Source organism: Tupaia chinensis, unplaced genomic scaffold (assembly GCF_000334495.1).
Source record: "Tupaia chinensis unplaced genomic scaffold, TupChi_1.0 Scaffold000139_1, whole genome shotgun sequence".
NCBI classification, from domain to species: domain Eukaryota; kingdom Metazoa; phylum Chordata; class Mammalia; order Scandentia; family Tupaiidae; genus Tupaia; species Tupaia belangeri.
In genome coordinates, this window is record NW_006159609.1 from 3010344 (window position 1) to 3027563 (window position 17220).

Consider the following 17220-nt stretch of genomic DNA (forward strand, 5'->3'; position numbering starts at 1 on the left):
CACAACAACTGTTCTTTAAACTACTCAGTAAAGAGTTTATTATTATTAAATTATTATTATTAAATATTAAGAAGTTAATATTTATTAAGAGTGTATAGGAATGAGCTGTTATTTCCATACCTTGCTTTATCATCAATTTCCAATTCCTCCTTCAAAATTTAGCTCAAATGTTTTTTTTTTCTCATAGCTTCCCTTCTGCCCAAGTAGTTAACAATCACACCCTCAGTGCTGCCAAAGAATAGTGTATAGTTCTCAAACCCTCTTATACTGTGTGTTCACATTTCTTATTCCTCTTCTAAGTTTCAGTTTGTTCTGCATAAGGATTGTTTATTATTACATGTTACACAAAGTCTGAGATATAGCAAGGTGCACAACAAATGTTTGATGTATAAATGAATATATAATTGTACAGATTAGACCTTGAGCCCCTAAACCCATTTCCATATGCAACAAAACACAAAAGATGAAGCTTACGTTTATTGTTACCTTTCCATTCACTGAATTACTAAATATTTGAGTATCTGCTATAGTCCAGGCAAAAGGGATAGAAACAAATGATCTGTCCAGAGTTACTTTTAACTTTCTCATCAATGCCTGAGTTCTCATAAAAAATCCACTCTGCTAATTTGGCATCCATTGATTCTTTGGTTAATCTTCATGTACAGTTTTCTCTAGTGTCCCTTCAAATATTTCATAATGCTGTAGACCATTAAGTATTCCAAACATTGTATGAAAGATCAGAGGAATCAACATTGCCTTCATCTCTGTTTGGCAAAGCAGTAGAAAATGGAGTAAAATCTTTTGGTGGAAGTGGAACAGTATGATACCTAAAAAAGAAAAAAAGGTTAATCATGTCTCCTGGATACATATTTTATCAGAAGTTCACTGATTTTCTTACACTGTAAATTTCCATTCTAAGTTTAGCACATAGATAGCAAAAAAAAATTCAATGTTAGCTGTATAGAATACTAAACTGGTATATTTTGATTAAAATGTATAATTGATAGCTAAAGAATAAGGAGGTTTTTAATTGAAAAAAATAAAAAGGGATGGGGGGACAAAAGAAGAAGGAATAGAAGGAATGAATAGACAGACTTACTTGAATGCCAGCTGCCCATTTTTAGAAAAAGCTAAAGCACAGGGATATAAGCAACCACAAATGATGCCAAGTAGTGAACTTCGCAGAACACAATCTTCCTTGCTTATATTACCTGGAAAATGAAAGTAAATTTGACTTCCCTTTAAACTTAGAGTAGGAACTGTTAAGATAGTATTGTTTCTCATAGAATAGTTATCTGCATTGTTCTCAATCACACTGGAACAACAGAAGGAACATTAGAAATTTAAACTCTATGACATGTAAGACAGTAAATACATTGTTTTAAAAATGGTTTTATGGAGCCAGCAGGTGTCCTAGTGCTTAAGGCACTGGACTCCCACATGGCTGAGTACAGTTTGAGTCCTGGACCTGATGGCCTGAAACTCACACCAGGAACATATGTGCCCTAAATCCTGAGAATAGAGAAGGGACCACGGAATGGCCATTCCCCTCCTTGGTCATATGAGTGCATGTGCCCTATAGCAAAAATCTGTCAGAAAAATAAATAAATACATTTTTATTGGAGCCAGCTGGTGTAGTGATTAAGGTCCTGGACTCCCACATGGCCAACCGCAGTTCGAGTCCTGGACCTGGTGGCCTGAAACTCATGCTGGGTTTATGTACATGCATGCCCCAAATCCCAGAACAGAGGAGAAGGGATGTGGCAAGGCCATTTTCCCTGGAGAAAGATTTCTCACTTTCCTTCTCACTGTCTCTCTCCATGAGTGAACATGCCCTATGGCAAAAAACTTAAAAAAAAATTTACTAAACTTTATCAAACAGAGAATTACCTCTTATATATGTAGTTACTATAGAAGTAATTTCTCAATGAAAGTATACATATACATACATACATATATATATATATATATTTATATTTTTTTGCTCTAGGGCGTATGTACTCGCTGGAGAGACAGAAAGTGAGAAGTCATGCCTGAGGGGGGGATGGCCACACTGAAATCTTTTCTCCTCCATTCTTCTCTCCAGATTTTCAGCAAACATGCACATGTGCCCAGCTTGAGTTTTAAGCTGCCAGTATTGGGACTTGAACCATGGTTGACAATGTGGGGAGTTCAGCAACATAATCATTATACCATCTGCTGATTCATCAATGAAAGAATATTAAAATAGCAAACCAGAGATTTGGATTCTTTGTATCTAGCATGTGCATCTGGCATGTACTAGATGCTAGGGATATAGTGATGTATAAAAGAGACCTGATCTCTGACATTCTAGCCAGTTCAAGGAAGAAAGACATTAAGCAAACATTTAAATAAATAATTATTAGTGTATTCAATGGTTGAAGCTATATTATTCAGAGACTATATCTGGAAACCTAGCCTACATGAGGGACTCAGAGAATATATCTCTGAATAGAAGTATTTAATAATATGCTAGATACTGTGTTAGGCATTTAATATACAGTATCTTTTAATTCTCACAATAATTTCATTAATTAAAATCTACAGGTTGAGTACCCCAACCTGAAATGCTTAGAATGAGAAGTATTTCAGATTCCTAATTTTTTCAGTTTGGAATACTATTCGCATGTGTGTGTGTGTGTGTGTGTGTGTGTATGTGCGAACAGTGTGTATACATACACACACACACACACACACACACATACACATGAAATGAGATATTTTGCGGATGGGACCTACATCCATATGTAAAATCCCATTATATTTCATATACACCTTATACACAGTCTTTTTTTTGGAGAGATTTTTCTTATTGGGCGTGTGCACTCGCCAGAAAGAGAGAGAGACAGAGAGATAGAAAGCGAGAAATCACCCCTGGGGGGATGGCCACGCCGCAATCCCTTCTCCTCCATTCTCCTCATGGGATCTTGGGCATGCACGCACACGTGCCTGGCGTGAGTTTAAGCCACCGGGTCCGGGACTCGAACTGTGGTCGACTACATGGAAGTCCAGCAACATAGCCATTACGCTAACTGCTGGTCCCTACACATAGTCTTAAGGTAATTTTATATATTTTTGTATTTTAGTATTTTGATGATAACCTGTTACATGAGATGAGGTATGGAATTTTATTTTAAAAAAATTATTTAATTTTATTCATCATCATTATTATGATTTTTAATTTGACCAAAAGAAAGAGAGAGAGAAAAGGAAAGTAAGAAATCAAGCCACCAGGTCCAGGACTCAAACTATGGTCGACCATGTGGAACCCAATGCCTTAACCACCATGCCATCTGATGACCCCAATATATGAAATTTTCTATATGTCGCATCATTTTTTATTTTGAATTTTGAAATATTTTAGATTTCAGAGTTCTGGATTAGAAACACTTAACCTATTCATAGATAAGACCACTGAATTAAATCACTCAGAGATTAAATCATATCACAAAACTTAAGTGTTGGGAAGTAGAATCTGAAATTACATGGAGTATGCCAAAGCCTGTTCTTTTCCAGAATATTACTTTATTTCTTTTTCTTTCTGTCTTTTTTTTTTTTTTTAAGGTTTTTGCCATAGGGCACAGGAGCTCACTGAGAGAGAAAGAGGGAGAGAGAGAGAGAGAGACTGAGAGAGAGAGAGAGAGAGAGAGAGAGAGAGGTACAGAGGCAGTGAGAGAGAAAAACAGTGAGAGAAAGTGAGAAATCACCTCCCAGTGGCTACGGCCATGCTGTAATCCTTTCTCTATTTTCTTCCTGGGATTTTGGGCATGCATCCACACACGTCTGATATGATTTTAAGCCTGCGAGGTCCAGGACTCAAACTGTGGTGAACCATGTGGGAGTCCAGTACCTTAAGCACTATGCCACTTGTTGGCCCTTATTATGTTGTTTCTTAAGTGCACCTAAATATGCCACACTGTTGGCTAAAACTATAAGGAAAAGGACAACACTACTTGTTCTGCATGATCAGGACTGCCCTGGGAATCATACAGAATAATACATACATATAAGATTTTTTTTTTTTAATTTAAGGTTTATGCTATACGACATGTACACTTGTCAGAGAGAGGGAAAGTGACAAATCACCTCCTCTGGGGGAAGGTCATGCCACAATCCTTTTGCTCCATTCTCTTCTTGGGATTTTGGGCATGCACGAAAATGTGCCTGGCCTAATCTTCAAGGTGTTGGTCTGGGACTTGAACTGTGGTCAGCCATGTGGGAATCCAGTCCCTTAACCACCATGCCACCTGCTAGCCCTGTAAAGGTACTTTTTTTTTTTTTTTTTTAATTGAGAGATTTTTGCTATAGGGGGCATGAGCTTGCTGGAGAGACAGAGACAGAAAGCAAGAAATCTCCTCCCTTGGAGGATGGCCACACAGCAATCCCTTCTCTTCCATTCTCCTCTTGGGATTTTGTGCATGCATGCACACATACCCAGCATGAGTTTTAAGCCACTGAGTCTGGGACTTGAACCATGGTTAACTTTGTTGGAATCCAGTAATGTAACCATTATGCCATAGTTGGTCCCTGTAAAGGTACTTTTTAAGTGGCAAAGCAATATATAATTGTAAGGAATTACTATCAGCATATGTTAACAAGTAACTTTACTTAGACATTATGCATTAATGAATTAAAATTTACCTGAATACAAAGCATCAGTCACAAGGAGCTTATAAGTAACTATAGAAGACAAAAATGGAAATGTGGTCAATGATGCATATGTCTTGAAAGCATCATGTTTAACCTTGAAGCAGTGTCGGAAAATGAAATTTGCCATTATTCCAGAGAAACTAGCTGTTGTTCCAAAGAATACTGTTCCACGTATATTTAAGTTTCTAATGGAAAAAACACACAAACACAAAAAAAAAAAAAAAAAGAGAGAAAAGTTTAATATAATATGCTCCTAATGAGGTGCCAGTGGGTAGGTAGCATGATGTTAAGGCACTGAATTCCCATATAGCTGACTTGGTTCAGGTCTTGGACCTCGTGGCTTGAAAATCACACTAGGCATGTGTGCAAGGATGCCCAAAATCTCAGGAGGAGAATGGAGAAGGGATTGCCGCACGGTCAACCTCCCTGGGGCATGATTTCTTACTTTCCCTCTCACTGTTTCTCTGTCTCTCTCTAGTGAGCACATGTACCCTATGGCAAAAACCTAAAAAAAAAGAAAAAGGAAAAAAAAAAAAGACATGCTCCTAATGGGTAGATCCTCTCTAAGTAATGATTTATTTATTACATATTTACTCAACATCACAAACTTCTTAAGCACTTAATATGTGAAAGGCCTTTTCTAATTGCTGAGGACAGGGCAGTGAACAACAACAACAAAAAAACAAATGATCTTACCTCACTGTACATGAACTTTAATTTGACAGGGTCTTGTCATGTTATGATCCCCTTTTCATAACCCTCTAGCACAGCAGGCATCAGGATCTTGGGTGCATGTGCCCACCCATCATGTTTTCAGGCTGATCTCAGGATCCAAACTTGTGGTTGGCTAGTATTGCAGCATAGTTCGCTACTGACTGTGCTATGATATTGGGCTAGAAATAGCATTTTAATGGGTTATGATTTTCTGAGAATTATTTAGGGTGGTTCTAAAAAGCACTTCTTTTAAAGAATCAACTTTGGCCACAAATATGCATAAATGTACAGTATGAAATCTGAATTCCTTTAATGCTGTACTCAGTACCATGTTGAGATAACCCTAAACTGATTTTAATTCTAACTGCTCACCAACTAAATATGTACTTCTCCAATGGTCTTTTCCTAATTACTATTAATTAGAAAATACTTACTGCAGAAGTAACAGTTCAGCAATAATTTTAAACTTTTTTTTGTTAGATTTTTTTTTTTTGTTTGGTCATAGGATGTGTGTGCTCACTGGAGAGAGATAGAGAGAGAAAAAAAGTGAGAAATTACCCCCCCACCCCACATGAGGATGGTCATGCCACAATTCTTCTCCTCCAAACTCCTCAGGATTTTGGGCACACATGCATACATGCCCAGTGTGTTTTTCAAGCCGCTGGGTCCAGAACTCAAAACTGTGCAGCCGGCCCTGTGGGATCCAGTGCTTTAACACGATGCCACCTGCTGGCCCTACTTGGGATTTTTTTTTTAAGAAGCAAAATAAATTAACCACAATCCTAATATTTCAACAAACCACCATTTTCATCTATCCATGTTTCCCTGCAGTTTTTCCTGTTTATTTTTAAATAAGCTTTTTTCATGACCAACTCGACAGAGTTAGGATTTTTAGATCCGCTTTATAAGTACAGAATACACAAGATCTGCAAGAAAAGTTATTGACTTTCAGTCTGGGTATATTTCTTACTTTTCTTTTCTAAGATACTCCAATTTTTTTTCCATAATTTCGATAAGCATTGGTCTTCCAAGTTTTATATCTCCAAGAGAAGGACTGGGATGACCATGTATGTATGTTGTCATCTTGATGTCCTGGAAAACACAAAATTCCAGAGCCATAATAGCTAATGATATATTAATATCATTAATATATCACTAAGTAAAACATATAAATTCCATGTTTGACTAAAAACCAAACATTTAGAGTCTAATAACGTGCCAGGTACTATGTCATCTGCTTTAACATATTCTGATAAGGATCCAGTCAACATTTAGTGAGTTCTTATTATCTATTAAACAATGGCTTTTTGATTCACAAAACTTTAAGGAGTTAGCAGGATAATGTTCATATTATTTTTATAGATTAGAAAATGGATTTATAAAGGTTGACTTGCACTCGGACTCACTGTAGGATAATTTATAAAAATACTCAAGTTTACTCCTCTCCTTATCCTAAGAAAGTAGCCAGGCCCTACTGCTCTGCTTGCTCAAGCTCATTGCTGTAGGTCTTCAGATAGGGAGATGGGAATAGTGCTGCTTGTTAAAAACTATGTATCCTCTCTCTCATCAAAGCCTGAGTTCATTTTGGAGATTATGTTGTTTCCTGGAGAGGTAGGAGAGAACAGGGATTCATGTGGAGACTAGTATGAGGGAAAAATCAGAAAGAGGGACACTACTATAGGCTGGGAAGAGGCAGAGGATCACAGCTACCCTGGATTATGTAAGTTATACATCCAGTTTTCTAGTAGTTCCTGGGCCTTTCTAGTATTGACAAGGCTTTTGCCAGAAATGGTTATGTGGTATACCAGGGAGCCTGGAGCCATGTCACAGAGCTCCAGAGTTGGAAAATTCCAAGTGAGATGAATAGAGACCTGCCAACATCAAGAGACCAGAAAGGCATGGCCAAGTAGCATCTTAAGAGGAATGAGTAAGGTTAAAATGCAACAAAAACTAGAGTCTTGCCATGCTGGCCTTATTATTATTTTTGGAGAGATTTTTGCTATTAGGCACATGTGCTAGCCAGAGAGACAGAGGAAGTGAGAAATTACCCCCAAGAGGGGATGGCCATGCCACAGACCCTTCTCTTCCATTCTCCTCTTGGGATTTTGGGCAAACACACACATATGCCCAGCATGAATTTCAAGCTGCTGGGTCTAAGACTCCAACTGCAGTCAGCAATGCAGTTAGCCACTATACCACCTGCTGGCCTGGCATTAGGGGGTTTAAGAGTTGTGTTTAATTTTATTTAAACAGGGAAAAATGGCCATTCCTTGCAAATTCAAAATTATGGTTGTGTTTACCTACTATGACAATAAGTAGGTGTATAGATGCACAGTTCAAGGCTTTTTCCTCTATCTCCTCCACATTAGCCAATGAATTAATAAAACAATCAAAGGCTCTTCACAAATTTAATCTCCTTTTTAACATTTTTTAAACAATTATTTTTAACTTTTTATTTATTATTTTGCAATTTGACCAGAGAGAGACAGAGGGAAAGTGAGAAAAGAAGCCACCAGGTTCAGGACTTTGACCACAGTTGGCCATGTGGGAGTTCAGTGCCTTTACCACACCACTGCGAGTCCCCATTTGCTAAATCTCAAACTGTAGGACTCTGAGGCAAGATAATTAAAGTAGACTAAGTATAATGAACACAGATGATACTTAATATAGTATTATCAGTGGTTTTCAACCTTTGAGTACATAAGAATCTCATGTATTTATTTTAGTTTTTTGCTATAGGGTGCATACACTCACCAGAGAGAGAGAGAGAGAGAGAGAGAGAGTGAGAGAGAGAGTGAGAGAGAGAGTGAGAGAGAGAAAGTAATAAATCATCCCCCTCCTCCATTTTCCTCTTGAGATTTTGGGCACACATACCCAGCATTTTTCAATCTGCAGGGTCCAGTACTCAGACTGTACAGTTGGTCATTTGGGATCCAGTGCCTTAACCACCATGCCACATGCTGGCCTATGGACATTTATTTTAAAGGCAGTTTCTTGAGCTCCCCCCTAAGATATCTGGATTTCATAGGAGTAGGTAAGGCCTGCTAGTCTACATTTTAATAGCACCAAGCACTCTGATGGGCACATATTAAGCATCACTGTAACACTTTTTTGCTGAGTGATATGCATCAACCTTAATGCTAACAAAGCAAGGGTCAGTTTATCCACAGCCCATGTGAGTTAAGAAGGTATGGGCTCCTTTAAATTAAGGTATGGGCTCCTTTAAATTTTCTCATGGTGTTACACAATCAGTAATAGTGGAAACACTCTCTTTCCTTGCATCATGGTGAAACTGTACCCAAGCCAGTTCTGTTCTCTTCTTTAAAATATCTGGGGATGGCAGAGAAAAATATTACAAATTATAAATTTTCAGGGATAAGCCTCCATGTTTTACTCTTTTACATCTGAATGCAAAACCGAAGAGGAGAGAGAGTGATATCTAAGGAAGATTCTGATAGTAATATCTAAGGAAGATTCTAACATACCTAATCCATCTAGTGTACTATGAAGGCAGATATCAGTAACATGATGATTAACCAGAAACTTTACATAGGTTTTTTGTTGTTGTTGTTGTTGTTGTTGTCATTCAGTTCATTAAAATTATCTCCCAATCCTCATCCCCCCAAATTCTAGGTAGTATCTTTTTTTTTTTTTTTTTTTTTGAGAACTTTTTGCTATAGGGTGCGTGTGTTTGCCAGAAAGAGACAAGACAGAAAGCGATGTGGCAATCCCTTCTCCACTCTTCTCTTGGGATCTCGGGCACGCACGAACACATGCATGCATACACACACACTCAGCATGAGTTTAAGCCACCAGGTCCAGGATTCGAACTGCAGTTGATTACATGGAAGTCCAGCAACATAGCCATTACACTAACTGCTGGCCCGCTCTAGGTAATATCTTGTACCAATCTTCTACCTAGTCTACATCCTTCACTATGTATAAGGAAAACAGACACCCAGAATTATTATAGAATGATGAATATTGAAAACAAGACAGTAAATATTTATTAAGTGCCTAGACTGTCAAAATAATCTATTGCTTTCATTATACTTCCCTTATTAAATCACAGAAAGATATGAGTAACCTTCAGAAAGACTTAACCTTTATCCTAAAGTTAAGTAGTGCAAGGCCACTCAACTGATGGCCAAGCTTATACCAGTAAGGGTGCATTTATGTGGGTGTATAGTTTGCATATTATTTTAAGGTTTTGTAGTGTTTTTATGTGTATTATTTCATTTGACCTCCAGAAATTTATTCAACATTCGCTCATTTCAGGAGCACCTCCTAATATGCCAGGTTCACGGGTATTGAAGATATAGCTACCATACAGCTAGTCCTCAGGAATCCACAATTTAGCATGAGGTTAGGACAAACAAAAACTAACAAAACAAAATAAAGAATTTAAACGCACAGTGAGGGTGCTATAAAAAGGGCAAATATAATATAGTAAGGGAAGTGTCGGGAGGCCTCTCAGAGAAAGTGACATTTAAACCAAAGAGGATTTGGAGGGGAGTGGGGAGAGATAAAAGCAGGAAAGTATTCCAACTAGACGGGTGGTACAAAGGTCTGGAGGCAAGAGAAAACAAGGTGCATGACTACAGTACTTACTTTCCCTCTTCTTTTTTTTTTGAAGAGGTTTTTGCTATAGGGTGCGAGCGCTTGCCAGAAGGACAGAGAGAGACAGAGAGACAGAAAGCGAGAAATCACCCCCCAGGGGGGATGGCCATGCCGCAATCCCTTCTCCTCCATTCTCCTCTCGGGATCTTGGGCACGCACACACACGCGCCCGGCGAGAGTTTAAGCCGCCGGGTCCGGGACTCGAACCACGATTAACTACGTAGGAGTCCAGCGACATAGCCATTACGCTAACTGCTGGTCACCTCCCTCCCCCCCCCCATAGAAACTGGGAACTTAATCAATTGCACCCTGCATGAACTTGGGAGCTATTCTCTTTACTTTTTCAAGTCCCCTTTACTAGCATCATCTCGGAAGTGTCCGGCAGCATTTTTAGACTGCAGAAATCACGGTTTGTACCTGGCTTTTCACTTACCGTGCGTGTTTCTCCAGTTCCCACCGGCACACCTGCATCCCTCAGGTCAGACCCAGCCTCGCGCCTGAGCGCCGCCATCTTGGTGGGCCACGTGACCCACAAGTGGGCGGGGACCCAGAACGCCGTGGGCGGGAAGTGGCGAGTGCTCACTGCTCACGCCTCGCGCCCGCAGGCCCGGCCCGCCCCCACTCAGTCAAAAGCCGCGCCCTCCGTCCTGGCTGTGATTGGGCGCCGCATCCAGAAACTACGGCCCCTCATTTGCTCCGGGGACGGTCGTGGGCCCGCCCCCTGGCAGCCCTGTATTTCCTGCCCCTGCTAGTTGCCAGCCTCGCTCCCTCTTCTCCGGTCCTGAGGGGAACCTGGGGCGGTCCGAGTGTAGGAATGTTGCTGCGCGCCTTCTCAGGGCAGCCCGGGGACTAGGTGCGCGCCCTTTCACTCCTTGAGGGAGCTCGCGCCTCTGACCCGCCCAGTGTGTTAAGGCCGGGGCTTAATGGACACCTCTCCTCAGAGCCCCTAGCCCGCCGCCCAGCGCTGTCAGAGCATCCCCGACTAGCCGCCTCCCCTCCCCAGTTTTCAGTCCCCTCACGTTCTTTCTCCCCCCCCTCCCCCTTAGAAAGAGGAGAGAGACATTTGCTCCCCACCTCCTGAGAAGACCCCCTTGTCAGTCGGTGTTTCAGGGTGAGGGGCGCGGCGAGGAGGCCTGGCGCCCTTTTGTGCACGTTCAATGCCCAGCTGTGCCTGCCAGACCGGCAACCCCCGACCCTCCAGTCTCCATGTCTTAGAGAAGCCAAATTCGAGAGTTATATAATTTCTAGTGCTGCTGTTTCTCCTGCCTGAGGAAACACTTCATCGCGTGGAGGGTGCAGGACATTTCAGTGCTCTTCTATATAAGAACGGGGTGTGGGCAGGGGTGGCCAGCGGTGGCAGAGAGACTTGCCTTTTTCTGCAAAAGGAAGGTGGGTAGTTTGGAGAGAGATTGAGAGAAAGGGTGGATGTGGAAGCCAAGCAATCGCACTCTCGCTTAGGAAAATCGCAGACCGTTTGCATAGCTTATGCCTACCTGCCTGTTACTACTACCGCGTCTCTGAAAGCACCTTTGGGGGAAGGTTTGGCTTGTCTCGAACAGTCTCAGTGTTTTTCCTCGCCGGATAGGGAGCTGCTTGGATGAGAAGAGATGGCATGATGTGAATGACTCCAGTGTGAAGAAATCTGCTTCGCCAACTCATCCTGCATCAAGTGCCCACTGAGTAGCACTGTCACTTTAATGTCTCCATGCCAAGGGATTGCTTTTCTTCTATTCAATCCTCTCGGTTAATACATGGGAGGATCAGAATCAGAGGGGCATTAAGGACCAACCCTGAGGGCTTGGAGAGCACAGAAGGGGAAAAAAAATGAGAGTGACAGCAAGCTGGATTCTGTCTTACTGAGGGGGTGAGATCCGGAACTTCTGGTCCAGTAAATTGAAAGGGGCCTTTCAGTCTGTGTTCTGCTCCAGAAAAACTGTTCAAACTCACGCACCTTTTAAGAGAACAGAGTCAAAGAGATTTTGCAAAAGTATTTTTTTTTTTGGGGGGGGGAGGGAGGAGTTTAAATTTTCCCCTAAAGAATTGAGGATCTTTTATCATCAATCAATTCATCTTTGAATTTGATCATGTGTAAAGTAATGAAACAGCTGTCTAAATTAGATTTGCACCTTGAGTTAGTCATTGAACTTCCAAAAATTTTGCTGCCTGAAGAGGAGTTTTAATATGTCATCTTCTATGCTTACAATAATTTTCTCAGCTTTTTTTTAACCGAAGAAATATTTTTTAAAAATTGAAAACTTGAAATTTTTTTTTTCTAAACACTGTGGGCAGTGTAAAAAGTTTAGTTGTGAAAAAATACATCACTATTTTCTTTATCTAATATAGAAGACTCAGCCTGGATTTCAAAGCTGTACAGTGAAGGGGTTTGCAACAGTTACCTGGCTCTTGGCCTCAATCCAGCTGAATCAAATTGAGACCTAAAAAGAGATCTTGTATCCTGTGGCAGTGGAAAGACCCAAGAATGCCAGTCAAGAAGAAAGGTGGGCTATGAGTTCCTGTATTATATATGTTTCTCCCTCTTTTTGGTTCTATAGTTTTAAATTGTATTTAAGAGTAGAATTTTGCTTGTGTTTGGGGAAATGTTTATTGCAATAGTATCTTTTCAAGTGGTCCATCATTCAGTAATATGATTTTACTAAAGTTAAATGGAGTAGGATTATGGTATTTAATTGTAGACACTTGAGATTTCATAAATTGTAATGTCTTTATTACCATTTTTAAAAAGAATAGATTTAATACCACAGATTTAGGATCTTCTTTAGTTTGTTTCCTTAGTTTATTAAAGGTTACCTTTAAACAGTCTTTTAAAAACAAACTTTTGCAGTGGAGCTCTTCTCATGGATTTATTATTTTATCAAGCTAATTAGGTAGTTGTAAAAGAGGCTTGTATTGAGTAAAATGATATTTTATCTTTTAATGAAAAATAGATTTTATTTTTGGTTTATTCTAACAAATCTTCACTCTTCTGATGAAACACAGCTTTGGTAACTTGTGCTTTTTCAGATACTTGCATTGTATAGTAACATGATCAGTGAGTTCTTCAAATGATACAAACACCTGTTTGTCTTTTTATCCTCCTCAATAACATTTATTATTTGAAATCAGTAAAGTATAATTTTAATAGATCAGGCCTTGGCATTCAATTTAGCCTAGGTTTACTTTGTACCAAAGTATTCTAATGAAATCGGTTTTTGTTTGTGTTTTAAACATGGTTGGAAGATAAAATCACCTATAAAGAGTTTCTTCGAGAGTTTTAAATTAATGTTTAAATGAATATCCTTAAACTCTCCGATACTGGGCTAACATAGATTCACGTGTTCAGTTATGTGAGTTGCTATAATCTGAAACTAAAGCTCTGAGTGAACTGTAGGTTAAAGTGCAACCTGGCTGTAAATGGTAATCAATCCTTCTACCTGTGGATTTGGAAGGTGCATTGAGGAAAATGGTAATTGCTGACATGCTTTATCCAAGCTGTTATCTATTGAGATGGACAATGATATGTAAAGCTTCTGAAATAGTTAAAATTGTGTCTTTTGTACACTGGGGTTTAAGATTGGGATTGTTTCCTTCTCCCACTGTTCCCCATAATATGACCGAGAAAAGTAAACTCTATGAGATTTTGGAGTTACGCCTGTCAAGACTTGACGCCACTGATTTATCTGGTACAAGGTTGGTTTTGAGAATGTAGCCAATAAATAATATGGCTATTTTACTTACTTAACATATGCTTTTGTTCTTTCTACTATTGGTCTAGATAATCCCTTTTGAATTGTCTTATTTTGGGCTAATAATTAAACACATTGTGTTTGTGTGTGTGTGTGTGTGTGTGTAAAGAGGAGTAAAAGAGACGAGAGGAGGTGGAGAGAGATTGGGAAGGGAGAGAAAGAAGGAATAAAGGGAAGGGCAAAGAGAGTAGGATTAAAAAGGTATGTGGAAAGGAAGAGTAAGCAGAATTGATGTTGGGGATGTAACTTAATTAAGCAAGATGAGCTTGAGATTTCTCAATTCCACAGACTGTTTCTTAAAAGTTCTTGCCTTTAAAGGAACTTTTACAAAAATTGCTGATATAGTATTGAGGATTATAATACTTTAGGAGAAAGTATCAATATTTCTTTTTTTTCTTCTTTCCTCTTTCCTTATTTTTCCTTAATAATGGATTGACATATAGATTACATTTTTTAAGAGAACCAACAAATTCAAATTAATAAAACAAGTGTATATTTACATGATACTAAAATATATGCATTGTGTAATTTACTTTATGAACTGATTAAGGTAGAAAAACAATTTATCTTTTTTTAAATTTCTTAAATCTGTTCGTGTATGTGCGTGTGTGAATATATATACACACACAGTGTGGTACGCTAACTACACATTTGGCCATGTGAGATTCAACCACCTTAACCTTCATGCCACGTGTTGGACCTGCATTATATTTTTAATTGGCTAAACCTACTATCTCTGCTGTTCTTATAGTATAAAAAACCAACTATTTAAAAGTTTAACTTAGATTTTTTTCTGTAGGGAACAATATCTTTCACCTTGAATCTTTTCCTCTTCATTATTACATGTGGTAGATGTGATGGAAGAGCTGGACTTAATGTGATTTTAGACTATAACTATCTCCATTGAGCTAAGTGTTCGTTGTTGAATATATTCTTATTAAAGTATAATATTTTCGTGACATACTTTATTTGTTGTTTGGTGACTATTCTTGGATAAGTGGAAACTGCTATACCTCAGACTTGCCCTTTTGTTTTATAACATTACTTTCTGCCTTTTTAATCGCAGTCTCGTTCACATTTTTTTCCTGTTTCTCCATTAGAGATTATTTTTTCCCTCAATAGTTGGTTTTTATCCAGAATTTTTTTGTCAACAGTAAGGACTTGGTTTATCCCCATTGAACACTTAGGAAAATATTTGATATGCTTAATTTGTGAAAATTTAGAGATAATCTATGATAAATTTTACTAGCATTTTCTGATAGATGACAGGTCATAGTGTGTTATAAGGGGCTATTTCAACAAGACTTCTTGAATTGATCTGATATAATTCTATGTTGGGTTAATATAAGAAATAAAGTTGGATTGACTTATAGCACAGCAGTTAAATGTTTTGAAAAGGAAGCCAGATCTCACTTAGCTGACAGTAATTTGAATTCTTGTCTTGGTGGCTTGAAAAACAGCCTGAATACCTTTGTGCCCAAATTCCTGATGGGATGTAGAAATGAAAGAGAAAGGATTGTGGTGTGACCATCCCTCATTGAGGGTGCATTCTCCTCTTCCCTCTCTGATGAGAGCACATACCTTTGGATAATAATAATAATAGTAAAAGAAATAAAGTTAATTTTATTTGTATCCTTCCTTGTCTTTTCAGAAAAAAGTTGCTGTTTTGAGGATAAAATGTACTTCAACAGATTTCCTTTAGTACAATACATTTTCTTCTTTTGGCTGGAGAGTGTGTTTGCTCACTAGAGAGACATAAAAGGAGAGAGGAGAAAGCACTCATATAGGGAATGGTCAACTTGCAATTCCTTCTCCATCTTTCCCTCCTTTTGGGATTTTGGGCACACATGCACATGTGCCTGGCGTGTTTTCAAGCTGCCAGGTCCAAGACTTAAACCATGCTTCTGGCTGTCTTATCCAACAAACCACTGAGCCAGTTCCAGTGTCTTTCTTGAATACTTTTTGTACTCTTTATTGCCATTAAATATGTGTAAGAATTCAATGCCTTAATACCTTGAGCTAGATGCTCAATTTAATTTTTGTGCTTTATAAAAAAATTGTCCTGTTGGTCTAACAGGTGGTATGGAGGATAAAGCAGCTGGATCCCACATGGCTGACTGTGTGGTTTGAATCCAGACTTGGCAGCTGGAAAATCATGCTGGATGTTTGTGAGTGTGTCCTCAAAATCACAAGAGGAGAGGGGACTATGGCATGGCCATCTCCCTCAGTGGTGGCAGTGGGGAGAATAATTTCTCACTTTTCTTTTCTCTTTCTGGCAAGTGCACACAACCTATATCAAACTTAAAAAAAAGTCCTATTAGTTATATTAGTTTCTTTTAAATTAGCGTAGATGTCTACCTGATATTCATTTATATTATACTTTATTTCCTTTGAATTCTTTTTTAAATAATTATTTATTTTATTTTACTTATCATTATTATTCAGTTTGACCAGAGAAAGAGAGTGAGAAAGCAAGTCATAGGTCTGGGACTTGAACCATGGTATAGGAGTCCAGCACCTCAACCACCACTCCTCCACTTGCTGGCTCCTGAATTCTTTTTTTTCCCCAACTCTTCTCAGTGATATGCTGGAGTATATATAAACAGATTTTCACCACTTATTGAAAGTAAAATATTATAATTTTCATATTCATATGTTTTGACATTATATCATTTAAAATGAAGCTGAAGAATCTGGGACCAGCAGTTAGCATAATGGCTATGTCGCTGAACTCCCATGTAGTTGACTATGGTTTGAGTCCTGGACCTGGTGGCTTGAACTCACGCCAGGCACGTGTGCATGTGTGCCCAAGATCTCGAGAGGAGAATGGAGGAGAAGGGATTGCGGCGTGGCCATCCCTCCTAGGGGGTGATTTCTCGCTTTCTATCTCTCTGTCTCTCTCTGTCTTTCTGGCGAGCGCACGTGCCCTATAGCAAAAACCTCTCCCCCCCCCCCCCAAAAAAAGAAAGAAAACAAAAGAAAAAGAACGTTATATAAGGGACCAGGAGTTAGTGTAAAGGCTATGCACTGAACTCCCATGTAGTTGACTATGGTTTGAGTCCTGGACCTGGTGGCTTGAACTCACGCCAGGCACGTGTGCATGTGTGCCCAAGATCTCGAGAGGAGAATGGAGGAGAAGGGATTATGGCATGGCCATCCCCCACTGGGGGGTGATTTCTCGCTTTCTGTCTCTGTCTCTCTGTGTCTTTCTGGTGAGTGCACACACCCTATAGCAAAAACCTCTCCAAAAAAAAAAAAGAAAGAAAAAGAAAAAGAAAGAATGTTGTATAATTAGAATTTTAAGACATGATATTACCATATATCTCATAGATTACCTTGAAATTGAGATTATTTCCTGGGGTTGCAGACTTTAAGTATGTCTTTGCTTTTGGTCGACTATATACTTTATAAAAGTGTCATTTCTGGGGCCAGCAAATGGCATGGTGGTCATGGCTGACCATGGTTCAAGTCT

The 17220-nt window shown here is 39.1% G+C and overlaps 1 protein-coding gene across 1 annotated transcript; it reads right to left on the minus strand.

The window, feature by feature from the left end:
- Window positions 1–459: 459 nt before the first annotated feature.
- TMEM126B (transmembrane protein 126B) lies at window positions 460–10555 on the minus strand. The gene is given in 6 exon segments (XM_006172174.3): window positions 460–799; window positions 801–827; window positions 1100–1211; window positions 4663–4856; window positions 6356–6477; window positions 10439–10555. Coding segments are annotated over 6 exon segments (684 nt in total). The 5' UTR covers window positions 10517–10555; the 3' UTR covers window positions 460–648.
- Window positions 10556–17220: the final 6665 nt, after the last annotated feature.